Source organism: Atta cephalotes (genome assembly GCF_000143395.1).
Source record: "Atta cephalotes unplaced genomic scaffold scaffold00004, whole genome shotgun sequence".
Taxonomy (NCBI): domain Eukaryota; kingdom Metazoa; phylum Arthropoda; class Insecta; order Hymenoptera; family Formicidae; genus Atta; species Atta cephalotes.
In genome coordinates, this window is record NW_012130068.1 from 1,855,624 (window position 1) to 1,872,918 (window position 17,295).

At 34.5% G+C, this 17,295-nt stretch overlaps 1 protein-coding gene across 1 annotated transcript in view; it reads left to right on the plus strand.

Annotated features, from left to right (window-relative positions):
• The first annotated feature begins 9,779 nt into the window (after positions 1-9,779).
• Positions 9,780-17,295, plus strand: part of LOC105625895 (signal-induced proliferation-associated 1-like protein 1) — a 28,676-nt gene continuing 21,160 nt past the window's right edge. Inside the window, exon 1 of the mRNA XM_012207204.1 lies at positions 9,780-9,917. Coding sequence (XP_012062594.1) covers positions 9,780-9,917 — 138 coding nt within the window. The remainder of the gene's footprint in view (positions 9,918-17,295) is intronic.

Genomic DNA, 17,295 nt, shown 5'->3' on the forward strand with positions numbered 1-17,295 from the left:
TTATTTAAAATATTATTTCATAACAAAAATGTTGACTTTATATTTTCAATAAAATTTTGAACTCTTGGTTTCTTTCTTTTCGGATGATTTTTGTTATTGTCATAAATAATATTTATTATTTTTTCTTCACTTTCAGAACTTTCACTTGAAACTAATTCAATAATACAAATAAATCCATTTTTAAATAACAAATTAGACAAGTTCGATAAAGCAAATGCAAACTACAGTGTCAGCTAATCTCTTACGGAACACAACTATGTTAGTTACAGCGCTACCAACCTTGTAACTAAAAAGAAAATTTTCGACACAGCTATCGGAACACAACCTCGATTGTTTATTATATAATACTACTTTGTTTGCCTAAATTTAACTGGAAAAAATTATATGATAATATCTTGAAGCTTGCAAGGAAAGATTATCTTATCCATCGGAATCGATCGATATTACGATTTTTCGTTAAATTATATGAAATGTGATAAAAATCATAAAAGTGCAAAATAAATAATATACTTTTTAACATTATTAAACTTTCGATTGAAATTAAGTTTCAAGTGATGCAAAATAGAGGAATTAAAGTTAACAAACAATTAGACGTACACGGAGAGAATTTTTACCCTGAAAATATGACTGTGGAACAACATTGTATTTCGAAGAATTTTAATGTAAATCTCTCTCATTTATTAATAAAACTACAATAAAATATAAAATAGTTTGATCAATTTTATTAAAAATGGAAAAAAATCTTTAAAATATTGTACTACAACTACCATATTTTCAGGGTAAATTTTAAAAGAAAATTCTATTCGTGTAGCGTATATGGCGATTCTCAATATATTAAATTAATTAAAATAGGGTAAAATAAATTCTAAATAAAATTGTTAGTAGTAATTGTCTAATACTGGAAATTTTGATATCATCATTACCAGTTTTATTTTTTGGAGAGCTAGACTACTACATTGTATTCGCGAAAATTCACAGAATGAGATACGCTACGTACAACGAGAGTCGTTCATAGAGTCGTAAAATAATCGTGTCAGTTCCGCTTTTCGTTGGAATCCCTCCGAACAAAGAGCTGTCCATTCAGAACGAAATCGAAAGGGGGATCCGACAAAAAGAGACAAGCGGCATATGCTGAAATATGCGAATACTCCCGCATGCTATGATCGACATATGCTCTCATTCTTTTTCGCCACGCTCGGATGTGTCCGTTAATGTATATGCTAATATCACGTGGCTGTTGTACCGGCATCTGTCACTTTCGGTTTAATTGAAATCGCAAAAATTGAGCGCCTATTTTCATAAAATGCTCATGTTCCTTCGTATAATCTTACATTGTCACAAAATGGGAGATCAGATAAATATCGGAGAAATTTTGCAAAATTTTCTGGAGAACTTGACTTTAAAGAAGTTTAATATGCGTACATCACATCTACATACAGTTTGGAAATATTACTAATTTAACAAAAATGCAAGCAGTGTCGGCAACATTAATGATAATTTATGTAAAATTGTTAATCTTTCAACAAGATATTTGAAAAAATCTAAATCAGGAAGATACAAAATATTTTAAAATATTATTGAAAGTTAGGAAGAATCATGAAATGTCTGGAAATTAGGAAAATATTATGCAACTTTAGGAAAAAAAATGTATGGTAAACTGGAATTACTGTACATACATTGAGAGAAAAATGTTTTGTAACTATAATTACATATTACTATAATTATGATTATTACTGCTATAATAATAATAACAGTAAATATATAATTTTAGTAACATATATAGTTGTCTCAAAATATAATTATAAAATTATAATCACTTGAATCATTTTTATGGTAATTTCAACTATTTTATGGTTATAATAATTATAATTATAACATTTTAGGTTGCCAAGTATATATTAGGTGTGGGAAAAAGTTCGTGGCGTTTTTCCCATTAGATAGCATTAAAAAAACGTCACATTTGTTGCAAGAATTATACATAGTTACTGTTATTATTATTATTATTATTATAGCAGTAATCATTATTATAGTAATATATAATTATAGTAATATATAATTATAGTTACAAATACAAAACATTTTTCTCTCAGTGCATTGTGTTTATTTCAGTCAGGTGTTAATTACGTCGTTGTCCATCTAACATCCTTCCTCTGATACTTTCGATTAATCTTGTAAATTATCGACTGTATCGATCTCACCGAGCTTCTCCGTGTTAAATGAAGTCTAAATTTTTTTCTCGCTCGATAAAATCGAAGATTCATCAAAGGGGCCACTGAATTCTTCAACCGGGATTATCGCACGAGATCGGTGAGTCGAGAGAGTGGGTCGCGTTCTTTCGATCACTTGGGTGCGAGTTAGGTCCAGTTACGGGCTGATCGTTTCCAAGTAACGATCCCGTACGCAGGGCTCGTCGGGCAGTTTCGAAGCGCGGATGCACGGACAAACGACGACGAGATGCACGAGATGAGCCGAAGGAGGAAGACTCGTCCATCAACAGGATCCGCTTGCCCCGCGGCGAAACGCCACTTACACCGCCCGAGTCATTATCTCCCGTAATCGCCGCTCTTAATTTCATTTCGGCCCCCATATGCCAAGAACCGCAGGAACGGTACGCACATTCGGGGGACACGCGAGCGAGCAACGTTTATTATCACGATCAACTAGATGGGTAATTTATCGATGTATGAAGATGACTCCACGGAATTATTCGGAATTATTTCTTTGGACTTGATAACGAGATGAATGATTTACAATTTTCAGTCGGAACACTGGTGAAAATTTTTCTCAGAATTTTTCATATTAATTTTTTAGAATTTCTATATGATTTTTCAGAATTCCTCTATAATTTTGTAACTTACATTTTTTATAAGAATTGAAATATTTCTCAGAAAATACATCTTTTCTCAGAATTTTTCATATATGTTAATTATGAAATATCGTAAGATTTTTAAAATTTTTGTAAGTATAATTTCTGATGAAATGTTACAAAATCTAAAAAATTTAAAAATACTTTTTAAAAATTATGGGATGAGAAATTTCAGAATATTTCAGAATTCACTTGTATGAGAAGTTCTGAGAGAAGATGTAAACTTTCCGAATATTTCTGAATATTTCTGAAAAATGTTCCAATTCGTATAAAAATTATGAAAAAAATTTTCACCAGGAAAATCTAATTTTTTTGAACGAATCTTCAGCTGTACAATTAAAACGGAAAAAAATCTCCAGCTAATCGCTAATCGCAAACTTTTGATGACTTTTTAATGGATGCGCGCATCCATTTTTCTCCGATTTCGAAAAGAAATCTTCCGCAAAGATTACATTTTGTGATTTTTTTGTTTGAATGAAAGCATTACAAAACAATATCGATGGTAAGCAAGATATAATAATAACATTTGACAAAATGATAGTAATTTTCTGTAAGAGGATCAAATCTGATAATTTTCTTTTAAAAAAAAAACAAGATAACAATTTCTCCCATTTTGGAATAATCAATATATTACAATGTAGAGGAATGCTTGTCCAAAAGTGATAATCGTGAATATACAATAAGAAAACTTTGTTTAATTAAATCAATTAGATTTAATTTATATATTATATATATTTGATTCAACGGGCGCGATCTTTTTTTGCTTCTTCCTTTTACTCGATGGAACTTGAAGTTTGTTGCTAATTATTGCAGCCTTTATAATTTAGAAGTTAAGTGCTTTGAAGAATAGAGATCATCCAACGTATAGAGGTCTATAGATGGATTTCCAGACGAAGATCAGATTAAACAAGGGAACCAAGCTAGACGCGGGCACGACCGTAAACAGCGGCATTACTTACTCGGCCGCATAGCGGACGACCGTTTTACTTGAGCGGCGAGAGAGAAACAGACTGGTTCCAAGGTGCCGTATCTTTTATCTGGTTTGAGCTTATCTCTAAAACACTGGGTAAACACCATAACGTCGCAGCGGAGCTTCTAACGGAGCAAGCATTTGATAGGATTCCGTTTATTTTCCTTTTTGTTGGCACGAATCTGCGCATCAAATCTCTCTCACACATATGTTTCGGATATCATTTCTTTAAATATATAGCTAAAAGTAGTTTCGGAATTTCTTTATCTAAAAATAGTTTTGGAATGAATTAAAGCACAACAATTATGCAATATCTCATTGTTATATCAAGAGAATCGCAACGAAACGAGGGAGAAAAATAAAAAAGAGAAATCCTTGCATAGTAATTTTACTTCCTATTCCGAAAATTAGATTAGTTGCGATCTATTCTAAGCAATGTATAACAATCCCATTTTACGATACTATAAATCTTTTTTAACCATTTTACAATCTTTTTCTTTGTCCCTCTTTCTTTCTCTTTCTCGCAACCTTTTCGCGATTTTTTCGCGAGCGCGCACTACTATAATTTTACGTCGATAAATGCTGACGGACGTGAAACATACATATGCTACAAATGACAGGCTGCGTTCTTCCGTTTTGCAAATGTTTCGAACAATTTCGCACCAGAGAAGCAAAAAAAAGTAAGCGCAACACTGTCGTTTTTGACATGTTTATGTCGTAATCGGACACAAAAAGCAAGCTTTATAAATTACAGAATGACATAAATTGTTTGAGAATAGCGTAATAACGTGGAAAGAATTATAACAAGCTAACTCTGTAATTTCCAAACTATACCATTTCTTATATAACTAACAGATTGTATAAACAATTTATAGTTGTTAAAAGAAGAATCAAAATATATAACAAGAATTCATGTCATTCTATACGCAAGTTACAATTAAATTTATGTACGCTTCTCTTAAGAAATTAAAGAAACTAAAGTTTTACATGTTCAAGTACGAATTTGCTGCACCAATCTCCGTCCTTTTAGACAATCAAATTTATACTCTTCCAAGACAATTCTCTAACAAGACCAATTTGCATCTTACCAAAAGTATTATAAATTAGATATTACGCTTCTTAATTTTATAGAAGTCGAATTACAAATATTCATGAAATTCAGTTTCATCCGTCGCATTTTCGTAAAGTCGTCATTATGCGCACTTTAAGTCAATTAATTTATTCGAATGTCTTTATCGCTGATGAAAGTTTTTAATAAGCATCATAAAGATCGCTTATAATAAAGAAATATTGTTATGTAATGTTTATGCATTCGAATTTTATGTACGTTTTATGTCTACGAACACATACTTGTCATTATTATATATTAGTCTCGTGATATTTCTTATTTATTACTATATTAACATTATTTTTGAAGATAATATCTTTATAAACTTCATATATCAATATTATCGCAAGATCCATTTTAATAGCGATAAAACCTTAAAAACGTGAGTTTAGAAAATTTCATCTCCTTTTGGGAATCTCGAAGTACCTACCTGGTTACGTAAAACTTCCGTTTGAAAATAATTGAAATAGATTAAACGGAGTATAACATCGAGAATCCCAAGGAGTTTGCAGTCTCTCGGGACAACCCGCATTATCTCACGGCGTGAGAGCGAGAGGAAACAATAAAATAGCGCACGTAGGTACTTAATTATCATGGGCGCTGAGCATTGTGGCGTTAAAGCAATTTAGCAGCGCGGTAGATGCTATAATTAAATCAACAATTAAATTACACCGTGTCCCTCGGTCCCCATTCTTAATATATTCGCGAACACTATAGGCTGACAACCCCCTTTCTGCGTGCGTAGGTCACGCGGGTAAAAGGCTCGTTATGCAACAACGACAGTATCAGGTCGACGACCTCATTGTCTCCTTATGCACCTGCACACTAAGAAACGCCAGCAATTAACCGAATAAGAAATTACAGAGATAATGATGCACGTTCCTCTCCCCCGTCCTATGATCATAACTTTGAAGCGACATTCCGTGGAAGTCACTATCATCAGAATGACGGTTCTTCGCTCGGGAGAGCGTTTCAAGAAGTACATATTAAGTATTTAGTGCGTAGTAACTTTCATATATGTGGTTTTATCTATTCGAATCACACATGGATTCATTATCCTTTCTAAAAAGAAGCATATTTTATCTTTTATATGTATTCAGAAGAGAAAATTTTTTTTTAAATCAATACAGTTATCCTTCGACTTTAAAACGCTCTTTTTTGTATACGTCCAACTTTATCGAAGCGCCACACCTGCTGCAAAAAGATTGAAACCCCGGATTTTTTTTCAAAGAATTCTCTCACGACGTAATCAGTGGCGTATTCTGATCTCTGATGCAAATGATATGGTGTGGTGTTACTAATGATTATTATTCCCTGAAGAACCGCCTATTGATGTGCTGCATGGTTACGTGTCTCGTCGCGAATTGACTGAGATTCGCTCGCATCCTAATAGCCGATTCCGCAAATGGATTATACCGGTCGGCATGCCGGTGTAGCTGTACTAGAATAAGAACGTTAACGATCTCGGCGGCGTACTTTATGCAGCGTCATTCGCGATGACATCTAAGAACGGTAAATGATTATGAAGTATAATGGTTCGAGATAACGGAGCTCGTAGCGAGACGACAATTCTCTCGTGCGAAAATCTGCACTAGTTTAAAGAAAAATGAAGGCTCCTTTAGAAACTTATTCTTCCTCAATGTTTCTCTCTTCTAGTTTCTTTTCTCTTCTACGTCCAGGTATTCGCTTGTCCTCCCGGGAACATAGAAAGTGTGATATAGTGTCGTAAGAATTCACGTAGAATCTCTCGCTAGTTTTCTTTCATCGCGCAATCGGAGCAAGTTCCAATTTGGCGCGACGTCTACGAGTTTTATTCTCATTTTTCCCCCGGATAGTTCTTACAATTTCCACGAACGTTCCTCGAACGAGAACTCATTTACGTCGTCCGTTCGCACGTTACTAATCTCTGAATCTAAACGTTGGAAAAGCAACTGACTCGATTTTCCACGATGTAGTCTTTCACAATCAGTGGAATTTCTAACTTTTGAGATTTACATATTGTCGGAAAGGCGTTTGACTTTTGAAATATATTCTTTTTGTACCATACCATATTTGCCACGCACACGGAATAATATATATTGTGTTTAAATATTATTTATTTGTTTGAAGTATTTCAGAATTTCACATATCCGCAAATCCATCGTACAGTACAGTTTATTACAAACATCATATTTATTCAAAATAAATTCTGAATCCTAGTAAATTTAATATCTTCAATAAAGACTCCTAAATTAAAACAAATCTGATTTATTTATTATATAAAATAACTTGTTTAATAAAATTTTATAATATTTTATTTATTTTTTTAGAAAGAAAATAAATTCTTGTTTTGAATACATATTAATGAATCCTCTTTTAAATTAACAATAAGTATATTAAGATTATTATCAAGAAAATATTTTTTATTATATATATACACGACACACAAAAAATACATGTTATTGTCTTAGGTTTTATTCCACTTTAAGATAACCCTGTTATTTAAAATAAAGTAAATTGAATAATCACTTTTCTTAGCAGTAGAATAATATTTTTCTGTATGCGCCATTAAGAGAACCTAATTTATAAAATAATTCTCTATGCTTCACTTATTTTAATCTAATTGAAAACTTTGTTTCTTTTAAAATAACTGTTCTTGAAAACAATTTCGTGTTATTTGCAAAAAGAAGAGATTATCGCGATAAGCATATATTTTACTCATTAATTACTACATAAATTTCGCAAATCCTTAGTAGAAATTCATTCGCAAATATATAGTTACGCTTTAATTTATGATCGAAATCACTCATCGAGCGTGTGTATTTACGCGCAATAAAATCTTTCTCTATCAACAGCCATTCCTAATCGAGCCATGTCGCAACTCTTCAAGGATACAATATACGTTGATGTGCCAGACATTAATTGCACGCGGGGATAGCGATTAATCAAAGCTACCTCGGTTGGATAACCGATAGTTATCCTAGCGGAGCAAGCTTTCGTAAAAGGAAATCCGTCTTAAACGCGAGTTTAAACGCTCATGGAAAAAGTAGATGCGCACGATGCAATGTCTGGATCAAGTTTACAAACACGCACACGCACACACGTAAAGCAGCTGTCTCCAGATTATGTCTCCCGATGACGCTGCCAATCGTTTGCTTTTTACTTCGTTGCATCGAAAGGGCTGATCCTATAAACCACTTCTGTTTTGCAGATGTGTCACGTCCCGACAGCTCTTACTTTGCTCTTTCAACGTGGTTGAAAGTGTAAATAGGGCCCTTTCAGAGGCGAAAGCGAGGGAGTATGTAACTCAATCCGCAAACAGGGTCGCGATGCAACCGCAACCGAGCTGTGGAAGTACGATAAGTAATTAGCTATAAACTAGTTGAAACTTACAGAGTGACTAAAGATGTACTAGCTCCGATAAAATTACATTTCGATCAACTTGGTGCTGCGAGTATTTCTCCTTGGGAATCGAATTCTTTACGCAAGCTCCCTAATATTGACGCTAACTTTTATTCGTTGCAAAATTCTTCAGCCTAATTTTATAAAGTAAATTTGTTACTTTAACTGATAAATCGATTGAATCCACATGTTTCTTCTACAATCGACCGCCGAACGGACCGTTATTGATAGTGTCAATTGGATCAAGACCTAATACGAGATAACACATATCTCCATGTACAAAATACCCCATGTGATAGACATACACCGGATATCCGGATATCAATAATATCTCGCGAGAGTTGATATATTATCATGACGGAGAAAAAGACAGAGCAATTCGTGCCTGAGTTTTTTTTTCTCCCAACTGTGCCTTTATTTGGATTTGATATTCGTATCTTTATCGCCGTATTACTAAAACGATATAGTAAGAGATAAACGGATTTATTCATGTATTAAAATATTTAGTTACAGAATATTCTATATATTTGTTGGTCTAGAAAATATAATATATATCTTATCGAATAAGATTATTAGTAATCTTGAAAAAAGATATTATATATGAGATTATATTATCAAGGAAACGAATGTTTGTAATAACTGTAAATAGTGTGTCATATATTTACATAACATAAGTTATGTAAATCTGTTTAATCTGTTTTAATTTTATTAAAATGACTTAAATCATTAATGATTTTTAATTATGATTAATGACAAACTCCAAAAATTATAAAAACGTAATTACTTTCACAACTGTTCTGTCATTGTTCATTAATTTAAAACTTTGACAATATTAGGAAAATATAATAATTGCAGTAATATTAGTATGTCATATATATTAATATGATATAAGTTTAATCCATTTTAATTTTAATAAAATTAATGACTCCAACTACAGTTAATGATAAACTCTAAATACTATAAACATAATTGTTTTCAGAATTATTCTGTCATATAACAAATGTTTAAAAATAATTTGAAACTTTGGAAATTTTATTGATAAAATTTAAGTCCAGATATAATTAAAAATATTCTAAACATTTCATATTATTATATTACGACTTAAGAAACTGAGGTTACATAAATTCCAATCAATGATAGCATTAAATATCAATATGAAGTCGAACGTCATATAATTCCAGTGGAAGAGAAATTATCGGTTCGATTATCGAATTGATATTACGATGATGCTGGAGAAGAGTTATGAAGATTCAGATATCCTCTGGTTACACGAATGGCTAGTTTATTCCCCCTCTGTGAGAAACATGTCGGTGCACGTTTACTCCGCGCGCATTGCATGAACAGACTCGCGCGATTCTGCTATTGTTAATCGTACGAATCCGCCTTGTGGTCTTGCTCAGTTCAACTATGACCATCGGTAGGGCAACTACCAGATTGTTCGCTCGTGCGTTACAATGTCAAAAATGATAATTCGCGGCATTAGGCATGCGATAACGTGTTTGACGCCGTCGCCGAAGAAACAGAAAAAAGAAAAGAATGACAGCGAGGACATGAAAGTGAATTTGCCGCGAAATGACGCGTTGATCGCGGATGCTGCGGATGAACCTCGATTCGCGAAGAAGACCGAGGTACGATTAGAGATGCTTAAAAAAAATACTGCGTTTATACTTCAATTTCTATATAAACCTGAATTCTATATTAAATCATTATGATTTTATTAATGGACAATTTTTAATAAACAATGTTCGTAATGAAGAAATATCATTTTCGCGACAGATGTCCCTGCGGAAATCTTCGTCTTATTCAAATTCAGTTAATCGATTCCTCAATAATTTCTTCAGAAGAAAAATATTAAATATATAATACATAATCAGCTCTGAATTCATCCGAGAATCAAATTGTTATTAAAATTAAAATCGTTAGCTTCGTAATATCTTCGTAATATGTCGCTTGCGTGGGGCTAAATATTTATTGACGAGATCCCTCGGAGAAATCACAGGGGACCGCATCGATACTCGATAGCCTATCGAGTATCGTGCATTACGCACTCAAGGTCCGCGACGCGACGCGACGCATAGGTCTCGTGGATGACTCATTGTCGGCGGAGCCGGAAAGAAAGAGAAAGAGAGAGAAATTCCACACACGCGGGGGCCTCCCCTCGTTCCTCTCCCGACGTGATGCGGAACCGACGACGCCGACGATCCTCGCATTCCCGTCCGATTGTCCTGAATTGAGAGGGTACATTCCTGAAACCTTACCGAACCGCATGCCGGAACGCGGCAACTGTCGGATTCAGAACAGAGACGCGGCGGTTCGATATTTGACTTACAAATGAAATTTTCACAACACCGCCGAACTTTGCTTGAAAGTTTTTTTTTCTCTTTTTACCGTCACCCATCCGGACCGAGTCAATGGCGATTGGACAAATGACACGTGCGATTGCGATGATTGCCGTGTGTATATGCGCTCGATTTTTATCGTGTAATTGTCGCGAATTTCGATTAATCGTAGTACATGTATTTTCATTCGAACAGCTTTAGCACTTGCCGTTAACGCTGCGAAAGATAAATATTTCAGAATTTCTAGAAAATAGCTATTTCTAGAAATAGCGAAATTAATGGTGGTAAACACGATTATAAAACCTTGCTAATCGGAAGTTGATTTTAGTTTCAAGATACCTGTAGCGAGCTTTAATGCATCCTGGTATACCGTAATATCTCGTTCTCCGGTTCATAAATTCGAAGATATCCCATTGCGAGACCGTGAAATATCCGTCGTGTGTCGGCAGTAAAGTATCGCGATGTATCACGCAGAAATAATAAATGGCTCCCAAATGTCGCAGTCAGCTACGGTTTAATTCAATCTTATATCCGACTCTCGCCAATATAATTGCGCAAGAATTTTAATACACTTCCGTAAAATAAAACCACACTTCAGTAATAATAAAACTATTGGAAAATAATCTAATCCAATTCAAAGTCTACATCAAATTAATCATAAATAACAACAATCAATTGTGCTTTCTATTATTTTATTTTATATATTCCATTTACGCATTTGAATTAGTAGATTATATACTAAAAAAATATATACTTCCGTAATAAAATCTATTCAAGAGAGGTTCAGCAAATTAATTAAATAACAACAGTCATTTTATTTTCTTTTTTTTTTATTTACTTCATTTAATTTGAATTATTTGAAGCATTTAAATTAGTAGATTCTATTAATTTGTATACATTTTATGAATTAATTTTTACAAATTTTTTCTCCTTCGCATAATTTATCAAGTTCATGTCTTAACTTTTCTTTTATTTCAACAATTTTCACAGAGAGCCAGAATCGACTTTGCGATCGATAGAACAATCTCCTTCGCTAACAAGAAAATTTCGCATATGTCCGCAAGTCGCGTAAAAAAAGGGTTGCGAGGCCGATGCTCCGCATGGTGATGTAACCGCATGGCGGTCTAGAGTGACTGCTCTTGGTGTATCTTTTTGTTTTTTTTTCACGAAGCATGATGATCTCGATTACATCTGGCCTCGTGAACCTTCTCCTTTTCCTCTGCCTCCTTCTACTCTCGTTTCTTGCTTCATCTTTCCTCTTATTGCTCATCGTCTTCAAAACGGTGCCCGTGATTGATGTTCTTGTGCTTGTTGTATATGCACAATCGCTCGATACGTCGATATACCGTTAACTTATCGTCTGCATTGTCGGATTAAAACGTGCGAACAGCCTGCGATCTGTTACTCCAACAAGTGTAAGTAGTTTCGCTCAGCTACGCGTTCTTCCTAGAGAGCAATGGTTCTCGAATCTTCTTTGCATAATAATACTCGCCGCTGATGTTGATGCAGTCTTTTTCGTTCCTTAAGCGTCTATTCAATGAAATATGCATTTTCTCAAATTAAAGTAGCATCTATATGAAAACATTTGTATTTTTAAATACATTTACGTAGCGTATACTGCAATAATTTTCACAAATAATATTTAAAATGATTTTTATTTAGCCTTGAGGAATACTCACCTGATTTTTTTTTTTTTTTTTTTTATGTGAACGACGAGCAGTGGCGAATAAATGTGAATTGGAAAATATTGTTTTGTATGAATATTGTTTGATATATATTTTTCTTTTTTAATAACTACGCTTAAAGAACCTGTAAATATACATTTCCATCAAAATCGCAATAGAGGAAACGTAATATTTACGGAAATCTTTTTAGAAAGACTACTAACATGTTTATTTCATTTAACGTTTGTTGATTTTATTTTTTCCAGAAAATTTTAAATTCATATGCATAATGCATATGCATATTTTCAAATAAATCGAAAAACAATCAATAATTTACAATGTGTTATTAATAATAATAACAACTTTTATTCATATAAAAACATCTCATTATTTCTGGATTTAAAAAAGTTCATTTTGATTAATATTTATACAGAAATGATTAAAAAATTGAAGGATAACATTACAAGACATTGATATAATTATTGTAAAAAGAAAATAATGTTCGTTTCCATACAAAGTTGTAAGGCATAACAAACAGAATGAAGATTCTATATTTTCCTAATGAAGAGTTTATTTGCATTCCATTCACATTCCGGATTTAACATAAAACGAGAGATGATATCTCGTAAGATCGTTCGAGAAATCATAAACACCTCGGTTGTTTTTCTGTGTCTGATGTGGGATCATCACGCTGAACCGCTGGACAACAAGCAGCTTAGCTTCGTCCATTACAGAATATAATGCGGTCGACGACCAATAAGTCGGGTGTCGCGATAAGATCAACTGGTCGCGCAGGTTCGTCGTCCTAAATCCCTTTTTTCTCCACGCAGTTCCGACTATTACGAATGTTTCGTGGAAACTAAAGTAGTTTCATAGAACCAAATAAGGATGCATCCATCCCCTTGTATTAATTGTCACCGCAGGCACACGCGAAATCTGACTTTGATCCATGATCTCGTTAATTCGCAAATGTTTACGCGCTGTCGGCTCACCGAGCTAACATCATTGGCATTTGCTTCGATTAATGTTATCTAAATATTCAGAGTGTACAATGCGCACTAGCTGTATGAAAACGATTAACATCGTCGTATGGTTAAAGGAAATTAGATACACCTAATTACTTGGCTAATTAGGTTTTGTCGGGCTTGCACAGAAAATGGCGATTAATTCATGACTACGTGCACCAGTTTGCATTATTAACCTAATTTATTCATATAACTATACACGAACAATTTTGAAGTATCTAAAAATTTAGCCGGATATAGATCTGAAAATAAATTTTGTTTGGCATCAAAATAATTACGTAATAAGAACGCTCAAACTAATTGCTAGAATGTCAACATTTCTTGCAGGACTGCTCATCATATTATGTATATTTGAGTTTCCTACATAATTATTTTGACAGAGTTCATCTTCAAATCTGTGTCTATATACTTAAACTCTTAGATAATTTAGTAAAATCGTTCTCTCAACACAGATCTAATACTCGCTGTTAAGGTTTTGATGAAGTAATTCTGGGCAGTAAATAAATAATGTAGCAGCAATCATTGCCTCCATCAGATAATATCGTCAAAACACGAGTTTGCAATTCGTTCATATATCCCGTACATCCCGCTGCGAAATATTAAGTTTATTTCTTAGCGAAGGGAAAGAAGGTTACGATATCGCGGTTAAGGACCGTAAGATAGTAGATGGGCGTGCGTGCAATTAATTGTCTTTTCTCACGTGTCAGAATGATGTACCGGACTTATCGTCGGCGGAACGCTACTTCGAAATGCACTTTGTCGATAAACACCATATTCGTCATTACACGGATTCTCCGCCCGCTCGCGGTCTTTTATTGTCTACCAGTAATCATTACCCGTTACGGCCGAGTGCGGCCTTTTTACAAAGAGAGGCGGGTTTGATGCGCCACTGACTTTATGGCTCATCATTGTGTCCCACGCACGTTTTAATATACATCATGCATGAACGCCCGAGTATATTGGAAACATTTGTTATTTTATTGTATCGAGTTTTCGATAAGTTTTCAGTTGAAGGCGCTCAGTATGCTTGTTGCAAACATACAAAAATAAGGAAACGAAGAATCTGAAATTGGGATAGACACAGGCAATAAGAACAGGAAATAACGCCCAAGAACTCTGGGATATAATATATTGAATATTATTATATTTTAGATATTATTATATCTCAGAATATTATATCTCTGATTGGATGACTCATTATTCTCTGTTCCTGTTGTCTGCACCTCTTGTGTTTCCAGCTTAACTCTAAGAATTTCACATATATAAAAAAAAGTGAACTACCTTATTTCATTCTAAAGGTGATCCTACAATCAATAATACTGATCACTAATACTGAATCAGTAATACTGACAGTATGCATCAATCTTTTTAGTATTTTGACAATCTACACGATCAATATTATGGACAATATTTCACTTTAATTTTATGTTTAATATCTATTACACTATAACATATTATGACATGGATCTTAATAATACTGGATGCTTGAATCAAAATCTAGATCACCTACATTCTACGTCATCCATCAATATTAACCATACACAATCAGTAATTGTTAGTACTGACAGTATTATTGATCATGTAAGGTCACCTTAATATCTTATACATCTATCCTATTCTATCTTAAGCAGATCTTGAAAAATATGGTCGAACATATAAGCCAGTATTCATAGTCTTATTTCAAGATCGTTTTAATATCTTAAGACGCTAATGCAGCCTTCCGATTGGTTCGTGACTTCTTAAGACAATACTTAAGACGGTCTTAAATATAAAATCTGACTACGAATTCCGGCTATAGTGTCCAATCTGTTACTTGAAGATCTCTAGTTCTGACTATGCTCTCTGTTCTTCTCTTCCGACTGGCAATGGATCGTCGTGCGTGCACGCAGTCAACGCACGCGGAGGTGCGTTGCCCATGAGACAGGCGCGTAATTAGCCGGTATGCGAAACGCGCCAGCGTCCTTGAATTCGCGCAAATTAAACACACATGCGTCGTACCGTCGTCTGCAATCAGTCCTTCGCGCGCCACTCGATTTCCGATATCCTGTATTGAGTAACGCGGTAATATTATCGGACTTCTCATTACGTCGTCCACGTCGAGAAACGTTACGCTATATAGTTACGCGATAACGTCGAACGTGTTCCGCGTCCAACACTATGCGGCAAATACCACGAATACAATGAGAAGCATTATATTCGAGTCTCGCTAATATTGAGTCACGTCACTGAACTTGTTAATGAATATTAATTGGGGATAATCAAGAGCAGCCTATTCGCACAATCCTAACGGGTCTAGCTGTGAAAGTAATGAGAATCAAATTGTAATTAACATTATAGCGTCTAACAAGAGAAATCCCTGGAGTCTATGTAGAAATTCTGTCGACGTCCGCTACACGCACGCGATACACACATTCTATTTTCCTCCCGCACCCCGTTATAATTCTGGCCCAGCGTATTTACAACGTAATTCCGCTTTGCATGTTTCACGTCCTCTGCACAATAGGAGAATTATAAATTTTTAATTGGGCAAATTTGAATCGCATTACGCCAATTAATCCACAACCGGACGCTTCGCTTCGATGCGCTCGCGTTAGGAAACGTTACGAACATTACGAGTTATTGCAGCCAAGGATGTAAGGAAGGTATAAATCGAGAAAAGAGAGAATTGCGATTCTGTAATCAGCTATACGCTCGCACACGTATTCTCCATTGGCTATTAGAACACCGCAATTTGTTATCGCATGTTTTATGCGTGTATTAGGATTTTCATGTATCTCTTAACAACTTATCAGATAACTATAATTCATTCCTAAGTAATTTAATATACGAGGAGAGTCAATAAGTAATCTCAATTTTACACTTAAAAATCAGGATGGTGATTAAGAAAGTATTATAAATATTTTTTAACAAAATGAAAAAGTATGAAAAAATTACGAAATTTTCCATATTGTACATATTTGAAAGTAATACAAAAAATTTGACGGCGATTTAGAGCCTGGAATCAGAAATTATTCCAACAAGAAGTAGACATGTTTTAAAATAATTAAGATGAAATGGGGAAAATTTTTATTTAAACACATAATGTTTCGAATATTTTAAATGCGCCTATGCTTTCATAAATGCAATTATAATCTTGATAATGTAAAATAATTATAATCTTGAAAAAACGTAGAGGGTTTATTTTCTCGTTGAGAAGAATTGTGACATATCTTATCACAGCATATCATGTTCTTGTTAATCAAATAATTAAGTGCAATTAATTGCTTTATCTGAAACATCACTCGTTCATTCAGACTTCCGAAGGAAGTGCAATAACTTTCGTTAAGACGGCGACCTCTGCTAGAAAATTGTCGTCACATTATTCGACGATTGTAACTTGATATTGATGAGCTTAGTTGGTGTCACAATTAAAAAGTTCTCGGTTACTCGGTTGTTTATTGACGTCTATATCGGTATCTGTTCATGCATAATCTTTTCGCGATAATTAATAGTCTCTAACGGGAAGTTTAGTGAGCAGCTATGCGTTAGTTTATTCTCTTCAGGAAATAATTAGCGTTCGTTCTCGTTCTTATACGTGATAATCGAGTCGTGAGTTCCTAGTCGCGATAACAGAATATTTCTTGCTATCGCCTCGGCCGCTTCCTTCGGCGAGATTTTCACGCTCGAGGACTCTCGCGAAAAACACTAGTCGGCTCAACTGACGTTTTCGCTGCCGCGTGGTTGTCAGAAGCTGACAGAAGAGGAAAAAGGGACTTTTCCGAGCGTATCCAAGGCATTAATGGTTATTACGTTGGCGGGGAACGTAACGCCACGCCGCTCGTCAGGCTGGCAAAAACCGGCCGCGAAATTAATGTTCGCCGCGTGCTAGGAATTTCTTTCTCGCCAGAAACTCGCCGAGGGTGCGTGCCGTTGGCAGCCCAGCGTACTGTGGTTAATCTTTGT